Source organism: Vanacampus margaritifer, chromosome 4 (genome assembly GCF_051991255.1).
Source record: "Vanacampus margaritifer isolate UIUO_Vmar chromosome 4, RoL_Vmar_1.0, whole genome shotgun sequence".
Lineage (NCBI taxonomy): Eukaryota > Metazoa > Chordata > Actinopteri > Syngnathiformes > Syngnathidae > Vanacampus > Vanacampus margaritifer.
Window position 1 is genome coordinate 22,186,622 of NC_135435.1, and position 16,668 is coordinate 22,203,289.

Below are 16,668 nucleotides of genomic sequence, written 5' to 3' on the forward strand. Positions count from 1 at the left end.
TGACTTCATTTACATACTGTAAATTGTCACAATTCCCACGAAAAGTTTCCAATTTGGAATATTTTTTAAATTTGCCATTAATCCTCGATTTCCAAGAAATTGTCTTCTCGTTTGCAACTCTCCCATTTAAATCTTTCCATTTAAGTGTTTTTCACATGTTCTCACTTTGGCAGGTGCTGCTGTTTTGGTTAGCAATTGACTTCATTTACATAAATTGTCACAATTCCCACGAAAAGTTTCCAATTTGGAATATTTTTTAAATTTGCCGTTAATCCTCGATTTCCAAGAAATTGGCCTCTCGTTTGCAACGCTCCCATTTAAATCTTTCCATTTAAGTGTTTTTCACATGTTCTTTCTTTGGCATGTGCTGCTGTTTTGGTTAGCAACTGACTTCATTTCCATAAATTATCACAATTCCCATGAAAAGTTTCCAATTTGGAATATTTCTAAAATTAGCCATCTAATCCTCGATTTCCAAGAAATTTTCCTCTGGTTTGCAACTCTCCCATTTAAATCTTTCCATTTAAGTGTTTTTCACATGTTCTTTCTTTGGCAGGTGCTGCTGTTTTGGTTAGCAACTGACTTCATTTACATAAATTATCACAATTCCCATGAAAAGTTTCCAATTTGGAATATTTCTAAAATTAGCCATCTAATCCTCGATTTCCAAGAAATTTTCCTCTGGTTTGCAACTCTCCCATTTAAATCTTTCCATTTAAGTGTTTTTCACATGTTCTTTCTTTGGCAGGTGCTGCTGTTTTGGTTAGCAACTGACTTAATTTACATAAATTGTCACAATTCCCACGAAAAGTTTCCAATTTGGAATATTTTTTAAATTAGCCATCTAATCCTCGATTTCCAAGAAATTTTCCTCTCGTTTGCAAACCTCCCATTTAAATCTTTCCATTTAAGTGTTTTTCACATGTTCTTTCTTCGGCAGGTGCTGCTGTTTTGGTTAGCAACTGGCTTTAAACTGTGAGCAAAAACGAGATGCATTCGGGAAGGTGTCGCTGGCCCCAGATCATTCCAAACTTACATTTTGTCATCAATAGACTATGACTAAGTCGCCTAGGATTGGCTCCAGTTAACCCACGACCATAACGAGAACAAGCGTAAAAGAAAATAGGTGGCTGATAGATTTGTACAACTTGACAGTACCACAGTAATATAAATCCAACATCAATTCCCCAAATTACACCACGTTAATACTCGGATATAAAGTGAACATTTCTCCAAAACACGTTGAGCATTTTGCTTCCCGCTATCTATTGAATAACCCCAACTGAAGTAAAGATATGAGATCTGTGAGACCACGGGAGACAAGATCAGAAAAATGAAACGTCTCCAAGCTGCCATGTGAGGCGGATCACAGCAGCGGGGAGGCATTTGTGCAGTATGACCTCACTCAAACTCTATGAGAAGCAGGTAAAAGGCGACCTCAGCTCAACTAAGTATGACCACCACGTCAGTGAAATGATAGTCAGGCTTTAAAATAAGGATGTGAGTAAGAACCACATGGATTGAAAGCTATTTAATTATTAAACCATTATCTATATAGGTATGGCAATTGAGAATAGATCATCATTTGCAATTTCACTCTGACTGCAGACAGCGGAGTATAATTCAAAGTATATATTCTTAACTATGAACCAACTATTAATTTTCAACCATAAAGCAATGTTGCATATGGCTTATAAGTTAAAAAACTAACATACAAGGTAATCAAGTAGAAAACGGGAAAAAAATCATCAATTAATGGGGACTCCATAAATTAGAGTAAATGAAGTAAGCAAAACTCCGCCCCTCCCCTCCCCAAAGAAACTGTGGAGTATGCGGGTTCACACACTCTACTATAAAGGGAAGATAAAAGCTGATTGGTGCAGTCAGAGTAAAACAGTCAGGGCTCTTCGTACTCATCTGGGCATTGGTGGAGCATGCATGATGTAGAAAAAGCTTTAATATTACCTTTTTAAAATGGTACAGCGCACATTTAGGGGGTGAAGGTTACAGTGGAACCTTATGAAGTTGAATGTCCCTGAGCTCATAAAATTTCGAAACTAACCCAAATTTTGGGAGAGAAATATGCGCTGTAAATGGCAGACAACTTCCAAGTATGAACAACCAGAACATATTTCTTATGACTCCTTTGCGGAAAAAAAAATCTAATTAATTAGAGGCTTTGTAACCAACTAAGCTAATGAAATAGGTTTTCAATTCAAATATTTTTTTAAGCCAGCCTATAAAGAGTCATTGCTGTATCACTGATGCCATGCAGGTATTGGTAACGTCCTTTCAAAGTATTGCTTGCTGACCTCCAAAAACAATCAAGAAAAAAAAAAAGCAATTTGACTGTCTGTGCTTCTAGGAATGCTGATGCTAAAAATCAAAGCTAACATGAAGCGTGTGTGCATCTCTCGGTCGTAAATTAAGATCACTGTTGGGAACTTGGGACTGCCCAATTATCTGAGACAAACAACAACGGCTGATGCTAACGTATTGTCTGTTTGCACATACTGACTTTTCTCAATGGGATTATCTATCTATCTATCTATCTATCTATCTACTAGCTTGTTAGCAAGCAATTAAGCTAGCAGCTATCTATATAGCTAACAGCTATCTATTTAACTTGGGGTGGCCATATTCCCATTTCCCCCTCAAAAAAGAGGACAATTGAAATTGTGGTACCAGCCTTCACTTCCTATTAGTCACGCAATGCCAACCGGACATTTTGATGTATTTATAAAACCCCCGGACGCCCGAACACGACGTAAGAAAATGGTCTGTCCTCCCAAAAGAGGAGGTTCCACTATATAGTAATGATACAAAATGACTGTATGGTTTTATTCAACTGCCTTCCATCATTCCTTTTGTCAAATTGTCAATTTTCTTTGACAATTTGTTGAGGAAAATTACTGTGTGTCCTATAAACACAACAAACAAATTGCATCCCACCAGGTATCCACTTAAGCTACAGAAAAAGCATGTTTTGGACTGGCGGGGGGGAATAAGCATCACATCACCTTGCAATTTAGAGAAATGTACTGTATAATAAAGTCATTTAAATTATGTGCTAATAGAAAATAGATGTAAGACTAATTCCATGATGGGCTAAAAATATGCACACAGAGGACTGTTATATCTAAAATAAATGAACAAATAAATAACGGTTACAAAAATCAACATATTCACCACACGAGCGCATCCAAATGAAAGTTGGCTGGAGGCACCTTTAAATAATATACACTCTAATTTAGAATGGACTCTCAAGGGATGGATTCAAGATGCACTGACAAATCACAGCTGATACCCGCTCAGTTACACAAAAGAATGCAGGCACACGCTCTGTTGTAAATACACGCACGCACGCACAAACATACCTAATTTGCCACTATAGGACTATTCCTCAGGCAGGGCTGTCCAACATGCTCATATTTAAATTTCAGGAGGAATGGACTCTACCTTGCTGAGTACTATGAAATTGAGCTCTATGAATTTTAATGTACGGAAGTAATATTTTACTTAGGTATGTCATAAAAGTTAACATAGACAGTAACAAATTATGGCATTAAATTAATGAATGAATGCGCATTTTAAAAACATTTATGCACAAATTAGGGGCAAAATAAATAAATACATTTTAACAGTGAATAAATTTAATTAATTAAAAAAAAAAGAAATAAAGCCAATGAAATGAATGAATTAAATTAAAGTGTAATGGTCATGTGGTTTTTATGCATTTTGCATAATGAAAATATCCTGTGTCTTCATCCTCTATGATATTTAAGCAAGAAAGTGGACCTTGCCCCCAGAAAACAGAATGAATGGTTGACTCAGTCCGCTGCCCTCTTTCCCTCCCACCACCGCGCTTCACATTGCGCAGGGTCGCTTAAGCCGCAGGAATCCCGTATGCTAATTTTCCCTCCAAACTTTGTACGAACAAACTGCCGGACTTGACCTTGTGGACCATTGGGAGGAATAACTAATAATAATTTTCTTTTGTTTTATTTTTATTTTTTTAATAGATAAACATCAACGATGTATAATAGCGTGATTCTTCTTTGCGAAGCAGAGGTACTTTGAAAGCACGGGGGAGGAAGGGGGGGGGGGTTAGCACATTAAGTGCGCAGTGATGTGGAGAGGATGGACCACAACCTTGACACATGTATTAAGGAAAATTACTACAGTTTTCAAATTATGCTTTTTCTCCCATAAATTGAAGTGTTTTAATCAAAGGTATCTAACCTTCTGCGGTCAAAACACATAAAAGATAAAGAATTACAGCACTCTTCGTATCCACTTGTCCCATTATGGTTTAAATTATTGTTTCAAGTATTCTCAGTCTCTTGCATTTACACTGTCACAGAGTGACAAAAGTAAGGTGAATGAACTGCTACACCATCAGCGACTAACATGGACATAATCAATTCATCTAATGGTTGATCGATTGAATTCTGTCACTAGTGTATAATAGATTATTGCTCATTCGTGCCTCGAGGCAATTAAATCAAAAGACAGCAGTTCATTCAATCAAATACTTTGCTGGCGTAAAAGGGCAACATGACGTCGACTACCCTCCACATCCTGGTCACCACCTCTTTCAGATCCTTCCCTCATATCAGGTATATCAGGTAGGTGCTATTAAACTGTGCACACAGAAACTAGCTGACATTTCAAATAGCTTCTTCCCTCTTGCCATTAACTTCCTAAACAGTTGACTCACAATTCCATAGAGAAGGTTTGCCTATTTTGCACATAACTGTGTGACCGTACTGCAATTTTGATTAATGTAGCTTTAACTCGCTACATAATTGTATAACTGTTGTTGATTAATATTCCACACTACTGGTTTTATTGTTGCGTCTTTTGCAGTGGCTCACACTATACCGGAGACAAATTCCTTACGTGTTTCAACTTAGTCGAGACAGATGAATCTGATTCCGCACAACAATGACATAAAAACAATCGGAACAATCATTCAGTCACTCAAAGATTCTCCAATACCATCAAAAATAAGATTTAGAGAATCAAACTGCGCTGTTAGCCTCCTCTTAAAAATGTCAACAATCTCTACGGACTTGATGTCCTCTGGGCAGGCTATTCCATGGACCTAATGCTAATTGTTAAGCTAAGACTGACATGCTAGCATGGAGCATAATGGCTGAATGCAGCCTCACTGTGTGTGTTTGGTTCTCACCCTTGGAATGGACCTTAGAATCCATAAGGGTTGATATAATAAAATAAGGTAATTTATGCTAGATTGCTTACCAAATTTCACATTGCTACATGAAACTGACTCTTAACGGTTTTGACATGCTAGCATGGAGCATAATGGCTGAATGCAGCCTCACCGTGTCTTTTGGTTCTCACCCTAGGAATGGACCTTAGGATCCACAAGGGTTAATATGATAAAAGAAGATGAGATATGCTAGATTGCCTACCAAATTTCACGTTGCTACATAAAGCTGACTCTGAGGGCTGAATTTTCCGAATGTTCTATGGGTTGTTTTGAAGGATTTGGAAATGGCCAAAAATGTCCCTAAAAGAGCCGCTTCAAACCAAAATGTCAGATTTCCAGTATCTTTTTGAAATGTGTGCTTTGGCTCATTTTTTTGTGGGTCTAACATATAAAACCCTTCCATATGTAAATTTAACCAGGATTCACAGTCTGGTGAAAAAAAAATCATAATGCTGATTTATTTGGCCTTAGAATAGCAGCCATAAAGTAGGCACATAATAAACCTGTGTGGTGCAGTATCTGTCTATTCTGTGTAGATAGTGAGCAGGGGTCGCGGGGTCAAACAAGCCAGCCTACGGATACCCTCTGCCGTCGACACATCGGCCACGTCACCCCGGCCTTGCGTCTTACGGCGCTCTCGTCAAACTCTGCCGGGGACGGGAGATTCATCAGGCGCTGAAATGGATTCTCAGCATGTTGTTGACAGCAGGATGGCTGTCCTGGTTTGATAATACCTCTTCTTTCTTGATTGCATTTTTATTTATGATACTCAGTAGGGGAGGGAAGAAAAAAAAAGGAAAAAAAGATAAGTTGATTCTGATTACCGTCTGTGCAATTTTGAACATCTGTATGTGGCACATGACACATAGTTTGCGTCGACCATACTTAAACAGTCTTTGTCTTCTGCAGGACTGACGGCGTTTGTACTATTCAGCACCATGGAAAGTCTGCCTTTAACAACAATATTACATTTCCAAACAAATTTGTAAAAATGCTGAGATTTTCCACCTGCTTAGAAGCACAACATTCTCAAGGTGTGTTTCACGAAGCATCACGGGATCATGAATAGCTGCCGTTTGAGGGTCATTTTGGCCATTTCCAGGAGTCCTTTAAAGGCGTACCCCTCAGAAAGTTTTGAAAATTCAACCGCTGGTGACGTCCGTTATCTATCATGAGTAAACCCGCAAAAAAAAGTCTCATAAAACCAGACCTGAAAAAACACAAAAAAAAATCTACATTTTTAGTTTAAAGTTGCGTTTTTGGGCTATTTTGGTTATTTCCAGGAAGCCTTCAAAGACATCCCCTTGAACCTTTCATAGATTCAGTCCCCGGTGTTTTACTAGAACTGGGTATCAATGCTAATTTCTTGACTCGATTTGATTTAGATAAAAACTCTAAAACATTTCATTTCTTTTTATTAATGAAACACGTGATACAATCACTAAAATGTTACACAAACATTGACATCAGCAAGGATGAGATGAAAATACTATTTTCATAATTGAAATAACAAATAATAATAATAAAAAAGATTTTGAATCGGTTTAAAATGAAAAAGTCAGGTCTTTCATAAATGTAAGAAAATACTTTGAAGTTCCTGTGAATAGCAAATTAAAAAAAAAAAAAACAGCGAGATACAAAAACAAACATGTTGGCCTTTCAAATTCTATTTTCTCATTAATTTAGGAGAAAAAGACATTAAAATAATTGCTTTATGAATCGATATCGGGCAATGAAAGAGAACATCAATATATATTATATGATATCAATTAATTGCCTTTTTTAAACTCAGCCCTGATTTTTAAAGACGTCAACCATAAGTAGATCTACAAAAAAGAGAAAATGTCTACCATGTTTACAGTTTTTTTTTTGTTCATTTTCGCTTCTTGTCATTTTAGTCATGTCTTTTGGTCTTTAAACATGAACTTCTCTAAGATTTACTTTTTCCAGTTACTACCAAATTTTAAGCACGTAAATTAGAGTGATGGGTGACGCAAAAATTTAAGTTGCATACATTGCTGGTGAAGTTTGATGCTTCGCCATACAGCACAACACTCTAAATTATTATTAGAGATGAACATTTGAATTTGACATAAAATTCCTCCATCGACATTCAATCAATATATCAAATAATTGCTTGTTTGAGAGGAGTTCATCTTTTTTCAAAAGTTTCGAACTCCTTTTTGGTGCGACCAGCTCCGAGTCGGATGTTTTCATACACTTTATAATGGGGAGGCAAAACGCCCCAAAAAAACTTTAAAATAATACATGCGTACTTTATGCCAGACTGAAACAGTTTTAAATTTCGATTGACAACATCACTAAGGGAATCTGCCAAACATGCATGATAATCGTTTGAGTGAGAGGACGGTAGCAAATTGCTGACACGGGAGGAATGTAAAGTACCCGTTAAATCAGGACATCGTATCTACGCTCGGTGACCAACAGCGGGAGCAATGTTAATTTATGTGCGCGAGTTATGCTGAACACGATGGAAAAAAATCCAGTCGTCTTAATCAGCCCTTGAAAAAAGAAGGAAAAAAAGAAAAGAAAGAAAGATGATGACTCCGGAGCTGTTTAATGAGATGTGAACTTTCACGCTGAAATTGTGGATTAAAGTGCTATTAACACTACCGGGAAATTATATTTCTTTTGGAACATGACAGCGCGGCACAACTGTTGCTGTGCTGCAGTTTCACTTATTGGATAAAATGAGTCAGGTTTCTATTAACAACTGTGCTGGATGGACTCCATGCACATACAGTACAATACATTGGTACCTTGAAGGTCAACCACAAATCGATGACAGTTTAACATTGAGATAAATTATATTTGACCTTTAGCTTCCCATTCACGGAACTTTTAAAGGAACATTTTAAAATGATGTCCCCAAAAAATAAAGTCTAAAAAAACTGATTATACAGAACTGTATCCAATGAACTGATGCTTTCATTTTTAGTTATGCTTATTTATTTATTTTTGTTGTATTCATGTAAATTTCAAGTCTTTACCATGGGAAAGTCTAATGAGTACCCCAATAAACTTGAAGGTAAACAATAAAACACTCCTAAATGTAATGATTGTGGAGGCGTAATGCTTGCGACCTCATGTATAACATCAACTGTCGCACAATATAATCACTATGTGTTAAACAATTAAACATATAAAACGCTGCCTTTTGTTCATACGTGCCAAGCATGTAGCCGCTAGCCACTCAGCAGTTAGCATAAGAAGCTAACATCGCGACCAACAATGTCTGACTCTGATGATCAACAAAGTAAAATCCAAATGAAGCTTGTTTGTTGTGCAAAATTATTATGTTCTAATAGTGTTGGATTGTTCATTATAGTTAATTTTTATTTCACTTTGACTTGTTGATGAATAAGTATCAGTTAGTTTTAATTTGCTTTTATAGGAGGTTTGTTAGTTTTTCATTTTTGTAAATGTTTTTAGTTTTTAGTTTTCGCATTCCCCAAATATATGAAGTATTTGTCAAGTTTATTTCACTTTCTCTTGTTGATACATTTCAGTTAGTTTGAAGTTGCTTTTATAGGTGGTTTGCTAGTTTTAAATTTTTTCGAAAATATTTAGTTTTTAGTTTTTCCCAAATATATGAAGTATTTGTCAAGTGCAACATAAAAAAATTAAAAAAAAAAAAAAAAACGTCACTATAAAGTAAACTACAATTCTCAAACGACTATTGAACTTATTTCATCTGTATGGACATCGCAATACCGAAATAAAAACTGACGAGAAAACTCACTTGATCACATCAAAGCCAAAGGGTAAGCAGAGCTGCACTGAGTTTTGTTGGACGCACAGGTTGAAGTTAATATCCAGCGTTGCGAACGTGGTGGCGGTGGGGAATGTTTGTGGTCTGGTCATGCGTCCATGTGCCACGTCGGCCCATTGTAGTGCGTGAAGTACTGCTTCTATGAGTGAAAATGTTTTTGTTGTCTTCATGGGCACTCACTTTTTTTCCGCATTCTGGCTTCTGCTTTGCTTGGGTTAGTTTGGATTAATGCTGGTCACAGACGTACAGTAGTAGAAACTGTTTTAGGAGGAAGGAGGGGCATCTTTAATGAAACAGTTGGTCTAACTCCAAATTGTAGAATTTGCGGGGCGCGGTAGAAACAAAGGCAGAGGGGGCGCTTTCCTCCCTTTCATGTGCTCATAACGTGTTAAATGAAGTTGACATATTTCCCTGTGATCATTAGAACGGACAAAACAAGCTCTTTGTTTGTGGATCTAGCTGCGGCCCTTGCCCTCTAATTCGCCCCGCCGGCTTCTCCCGCCGATTCATCTCTGTCCCAAAATCACCCACCATGAGTTCCCACACAAACCCCGCCGCCTCCGACTCGTTCATGCACCCGGTTCTCAACGCCACAAAAGGCGCACAGGAGAACAAAAGTATGATCCGCTCATTTGATCTGGACAGTGAAGAAATATGGACAATAAAAGTATTTTCAATCATGGAGGCAACACTTCATATGCTGTGCGGATCCGTGTAGTTCAAATTCTACAGAAGTATCCTCTATGATGTTCAAAAACATTCTGCTGCAATATTTACCTTTTTAAAGCACCGCATCAATGCCTCCGCATACATCCTGAAAGGACGGACATAACTTCAAAAGAGCCGCGTCAGGCCTGTTTAGTCTTCTCTCGGGATGCACGGAAATGAAAATGATTGGCCGAAACCAAAAATGAAAAATGCCCCCCCCAAAAAATATACCGGTATGACAATTTTTACTATCATTGCATTTATTATAATTTATTAAAATTATAATATTATAAAATATTTATTTAGCGCTGGCATTTTAACAAAGCACAATATAAATTAAAATGTGGTACATTAAACACCAAACGAGGGTTGAGCATTTTCTGGCGGTGCGATTTGCACCTTATAGTCAATGTAGTTCGCACAGGCGGGGACGGATGCGTGCGGCGGTACAAAGTGCGGCACACTTAAAATCGGCACGTTCACATATTCACCAACGTTTAAAAATGAATAAATACATTTGTTCGCACCAGCTAATCGGCTTCGGGAACGGACTGCCAAGTCACACGCAGCGTCCTGTAGAGGTTTGCCGCCGGAGATAGCGGTAAGTGTTTTTGTGTTTGAAACTGTTGATAGCAATAGTGCTAGCATTAGCTAAAGTATTTACAGGGATGTGATTTGACCAAAGTGAAATTATCTGAAAATTTAGCCGGGGGTCTGGGGGCCGCTGGCACCCAGCTAGGTCCAGCTCATGGGTTTTCCGTGTTTTTAAGTACTTTCAATGCACTCACATGACAAAGAAATAGACAAAACAACAGCATAAATTTTCAATGTATATTGAACTATCCCTAGTTTTAGTCAACTCAAAATCAGTCACATTCAAAAACATTGGACTGCCTTTGCTTTTAAAAACTATCACTGAGAATATCATCATATCTAACTAATGTGATTACTAAGTTAACACATAAATAACGTTGAAGAGTTCAAATTTCATGAACAAATAATTGTATCATGACCAAATGAAAAGTAACTCATATTAGAGCATACCACAAATGTCTTTGTTATAGCAGAAGATGTTATCTGTCGGAGTCATGTGCATACACAATGAACTACTAAAAAAAAAAAAAAAAAAATCAGATTTTTTTTTTGCGGGGGGAGATAAAAAAAGCGGAATTCCGCGAATTAGCGGAAAAATCACATCCCTGTATTTAGCACGGCCACCGGGATGTCGGTGAAGCCTACGAGGGGCTCTTATAAAAAAAAAATTAAAAAGGAAAGGCGCCGCAGGAAAAAAAGAGTGGCTCATCGGTGCAAACTCACACGGTGAAAAGCCAGCGAGAAGAAAAGGCGGACACTCACCCTGCGTTTTTTTTTGCAGCGTTTTTTTTTTTTTTTTTTTGCTTGCATCACCACAACCTATTTCGACCATATTCATTCGGCTTTCATTTTATTTCGGCCAAATACCGAAAATGGCAAACAAATTCCGGTGGCCGGATATTCAGTGCATATTCGTCCACTAGTCTTCTCCTTCACCTCAACTGACAGATTGGTTTTAGGATCATTTCTAGTGCGATGTTTAGGCTTTCTAACTGGGTCGTACAAGAACATACAAATTGATGCGCTAACTTTTTAGAACCTAGGGAACCTCACTCCATTCAATCTTCATGAGCCGCTGTTGTTGGTATGTAAGCAGTGGACGGGCATTTAACAACAATACATTTCCTTGGTCAACTTGATATTACCGGTAAATATTTCAAAAGGGGTCAGCAAAGCGGATTCGAGGTTAGCGCAAGGGCTAAATAATCGGCTAGATGATATTAGGCCTTTTTAGAATAATAATTGGCAGATTTTGCCAATTAAACTCAGATATATTTTTACTTTGTCGTGATGAATGCTGTTCAGTGGGTATGGGAAGGAAAAAAAGACATTCTGTATGAATTCATCCTTTTCAATATGTCTGTTGTATATACTGTAGATATTGCTAACCTTACCAAATCATAATGACTTTTTTCCATGTTTATTTTTAGCATTCTAGGAGCAGTGTTGTCTTTGAACGCAATGAAAGCGTTTGAAGGTTTTGAGCATTTGGAACGGTCCTACTTGTGGTCTGTATTAGAGAAAATGGGTCTGTTTTGTCTTCATTTGAGATTTCAAACTCCTCAAGGTTGGCCTTTGAATCCACTTTTATTTGTTTTTTCACTTGAACCGCTGATTCAAGCTGTGGATTAAATGAGTCGGCCAATTTCGATTCAAAATACTCAATATTTTCAAAAAATGTGGATGACAAACATGCATGCAAATCATAATTTGTCGCGTTTGGAAAAACTATTGTGACCGTCAAACTATAAGTTGAAATTGTAATTATCATGACAGGTCTAGGAAACGTATCGGACTCATGAAATCCATTACGCAATTACACAACATACTGTAAACCTGAAGGCCCCATTAATGAAATTCTCCATGTTGACCCCAAAAAATTGCTTTCTGATAAGACTTCGCAGTAAAACTAGTTTGCATCGATATCATGATTGACTGCATCACTTCAATCAGGCGTGGCACTCATGAAAGCAACCTTGTCACGTTGGGCCAACAAATGTGCTCAGAGGCGAGAACAACAAGGTCTTTGGCAAAGTCCTTGAGCGGGAGAGAGAAGGACGGGACCACCTCCACGCACGACTAGAGTACTCATTAAGGAAGACGGCTGTTGTGTCAACCGTCATCATAGCAGGTCACTAGGCCTCATTTCTGCTAGCATCAAGGATTGACTTTCTGTTTTGTGCTTTAAAATGAAAGTCAATCCCCAATTTTTTTTTGACATATTCACCCCACTAGTGTAAAGACTAAACAAAGTATTGTGAAAAAGCAAAATCCGGTGACCGTTTTGCCACCTGCTGTCGAATGAAAGCAGTTGTTCAGGGATCAGGTAGCGACCAATCACGACTCACCTGTTTTCTGAGTTTGGTCATGTGACATTCGCAACACAACACTGTAATTAATGGCAATTTGAGCAAATGTGTTATTTAGTCCGAAAGAGCCCATCAGCACCCAAGAAGTAGCTCCCAGTTTTGTAAAGGTTGCCGACCAATGCTGGACTGTATAATTGATCACTGGAGGAAATTCCGTGTTAAATCGAAATTAAATCGATGAAATTAGTCAATAATTATTTTTGATCATTGATAAATCCTTTAGATACCATTTTATTTAGAAATTCTCCACGTTCAGTAAATAACAGCAAAAATTCTGATTTCTGTTATCCTCCATGATCGCAAATTTTGCTTTTACTTTGGAAAAAATTATCAACAGTTTTTTTCTATTTTCCGACATGTTACCGACCAAACCATTAACTGAATCATTGTGAATTTATTTTCTTTGTACTATTAATTTGAAATAATGTCCTTTTTTTGAATACAGAGATTATTTTATCCCATTCATCGACAAAAAAAAATTACACATTAATCGATTATTAACTAATTTGCTCCCAAAAATATATTAAAACGTTCTATTTTAAATATTGCCATGGTCACAAAAACTTTTTTTATACATGTTTTATGTTTTTTATGCTAGAGCATACAGCTGAGAGGTCGCTTAAAGCAATGGTAGTTGTTACAAAAAAACGGCCAGCAGGTGGCAGCAGAGTATAAGAGATCAACCATGGCCATGTTGCAAACAAGCTGATTTCCCCACAGTTCTAAACAGATTTGTGACTAACGATGAAACTTAGTTATATTCTAATGCTAATTGCTGCAAAACTAGTAAAATAGACTTTAATCTTTCTTCCAGGTTCCATTTTTTTATAGCAACAGAACACAATATTCTGTGGGCCTTGCAAAATCAGTCAAACTCCAGTAAAACAGCCGGGAGCGAAGGGGATTGCTTCAGTGAAAATGGCGGCGAGTGAATGAGTTAAAATAATCATTCGATCAAACACAGTTGCAACTTGCTACACGTTTTTTCTCTGACCGGACAAACCCTTCATCAGTGACGTGTGGAACTTTTCTTAAAAAAAAACACTCAAAATTGAACAACTTATTCAACAATGCATCTCCACATAAAGGAAACAACAGGAGTTAATTTCAGTCCCTAAAGGTGAAATTTACACTAACGTACCCTGTAGGGCTGTAGAATGCACCATTTGTAGGACCCAGGCTGCATCTTATCTATGACCCTTTCTGTGGTCTGACGAGATCGGGTGTGGTAGTAGTAAGATTGGCAGTGCCCGAGGTGGGCGCCCCGCCACCCTTTCCCCGAATTAAAAAGTATTTTCCTTCACTACGCGTTTCACTCGGGTCATCACATGTACACCAGGACTTGTCTCCATGCCAACGATACACAGACAGCCTTTTACTGGGTCACTGAGTTCACTGCTGGAAGTGCAATTACCAACTTCCACTGATGCTTGCTGTGACAGCTGTGGGAACCCAGATTGCGTGAAAGTGCTGCATTTATTCCAAGTTTGCTGTTTAAAGAAAAGTGGAAAGAGAAAATTGGCAATTGAAAGCATGGACTAAATCAAATCATTTGCATTGCTCATGAGGCAATAGCTGCGATGGAGATTTCCAATATTTCCGACATCTATTCAAAATTCGGAGGTAAGGACAACAAAAAACGAACACTGAAATTGTCGTTTCAAGCTGCCAGCACGATTTGTGTTACATCTACGTCACAACAACAACAAAGTAACAAACTTAAGTGGATTTTGGGTAAGGACAGGAAGTTAGAGAAATCAGATTGATTGAGTGATCTCTTACCCAAACAAATAAGATAGTTTATTGATACATTTAAAAAAAAAAGTATTGACAGTAAAATGTAAGGAAGAGGATTAGGGTCAGTAAAGAGAGAAAAAAAAGTTTGGCAGGATTCTCACTTTATTATCAGAATTCTCACTTTAAAGTGAGAATAATAGTAGCACTAAATAAGGCAGAATTCTGTACGTATTCTCAGAATTCTGACATTAAAGTAAGAATTCTGACTTTAAAGTGACAATTCTGAGACTTTAAAGTCAGAATTGTATGTCCTTTTTTTTCTTTTTCTTTTTTACTTTTACTAAAGTAGCCCACCGGAGTTGAATTAGTGTTTTGTTGTTTTTTTTTAGTCACCTCTACCTTGGCGCAGCTCAATAGCTACCGTACTTGTATAATGACATTATCACCCCCCCCCCCACACACACACACACACACACACACACACACACACACACACACACACACACACACGCCAATAAACAAACTAAGAACAGAACTTGTCAAATCTAATATATGGCACGCGATTGTGTCGCTTTAGTAAGTGAACCCATTGAACACAATGAATGTCAAACTTGGCCAAATCTAACTTTGGAAGCTCACTCGCTGCTCTTTTTGCAGGCAACTCTTGCAGTGAACACACAATAAACACCGAACAGCACTAAGAGTATTGAGAGTCGTGTCCAGTCGTGAGCGTATATTGTCCTGCACGGTGCAAGGTGCACTTGAGAACACCCCCCCCCCCCCCCCATGCACTCGCACTTAAAAAGACAAATCGCAATAGTAAAAGCATGGATGGAAATGTTATATTTACCTTGCTTGGATGGAGCGCAAAAGAGCAAAAGCACACAAATGAGCCAAGGGGTGCTCTCCACCGCCATGTACAGCCTTTGGGTGGGGAGGGGGGGTCCACCAGTGGGGTAGCGTGGGTCTCCTCGTCCGTGTCTACACGCCGTCACAGCCACATGCGATGCATTTTCTTTTTGCCCGCGGGTGGTCAGTCAGCTATTGTCTGCGCGTTTTATTTTTAAGAGGGACTCACCCCACGCTAAAGCCCCCCCTCCCCAACCCGGCACCCCGCTCCCACGCTTTTTCTAGTAGTCCCAACAACAACAGTAACATCAGCGCGGGTGGAAGAGCCGTCGTGTCCCTCGGCGAGTCAACGCCATGTTACCAGCCAACGTTGAAGAGTGCTGGTGCTGGTGTGTGCTGGTGCTCGTGTGTGTGCCTTTGCCTGCTGCTCCACACACATACACGCGCACACACTTCCACACTTGCACACGCACGCACGCACGCGTGCTCGTGAGTGGGGGGCGTGTGCACGCTGCCAGACACTGACTTACTGCCTGGCTGGCTGAATGAAGATCCACCGGAGCAAGCCGCGCACATTAATAATAATAATAATAATAATAATAATAATAATAATAATAATAATAATAATAATAATAATAATAATAATAATAATAATAATTTCCCCAGACTTTAAACGTTAATTGCCCAACAGCATTACTAACACCCAACTAACCAAATCTTTCAAGCAAGCACCCCTTCAACCTCCTGACTTGAGTTGGTGCACCCCCACGTACAAAAATAAATAAATAAATAAATAGATTGCTGATGCCTTTCCCACCAGTCTTTTCAACTTTTTGAAATATTTGGCGCATATGTTTACCCAAATCACCCTCGGTGCTGGATTTCACTTTCTTTGCTTTGATCCTTCCTCAGGTCTCCTGACATCCTCACGACTCTAGCTGGAGTCAGAAGTATTCGGTTTAGGTGAACGGTATGGGATTTTTAATGGGTTTTAGGTGAATCAATGAGTAGACACGCACATGCATATACTCACTCACATAAAAAAAAAGAAAAAGAGGGAAAAAGGAAAAAAAAGAGAGCAATGATGATGACATGTCGAATCGGTAAGATTATCGAATTAATACTACTGAGCTCTCTCTCTCTCTCAAAAAAAAAAACTAATCACCCTCAAAATAGTGTGCTTCTCTTATACAGTATATTTAAAGCCACACAACCCCGTCAACTTCCGATGAAGTTGACACAGCACTTCACCACACACAGCCTAAAAATGGGTGCGTTTCTCCTTCCTTTTGCAAACATTGTGCATCGCACCCCTTAAATGTCCCAACAGAGTCTCTTACCAACAAACACCCTCACAATAATGCGCTTCTCTCTAATATTTT

At 38.4% G+C, this 16,668-nt stretch overlaps 1 protein-coding gene across 1 annotated transcript in view; it reads right to left on the reverse strand.

Moving 5' to 3' along the window:
* The window catches only part of igdcc4 (immunoglobulin superfamily, DCC subclass, member 4), a 63,144-nt gene extending 47,442 nt beyond the window's left edge, over positions 1 to 15,702 (reverse strand). Inside the window, exon 1 of the mRNA XM_077564685.1 lies at positions 15,288 to 15,702. Coding sequence (XP_077420811.1) covers positions 15,288 to 15,354 — 67 coding nt within the window. The 5' untranslated portion in view covers positions 15,355 to 15,702. The remainder of the gene's footprint in view (positions 1 to 15,287) is intronic.
* Between the last annotated feature and the right edge of the window lie 966 nt (positions 15,703 to 16,668).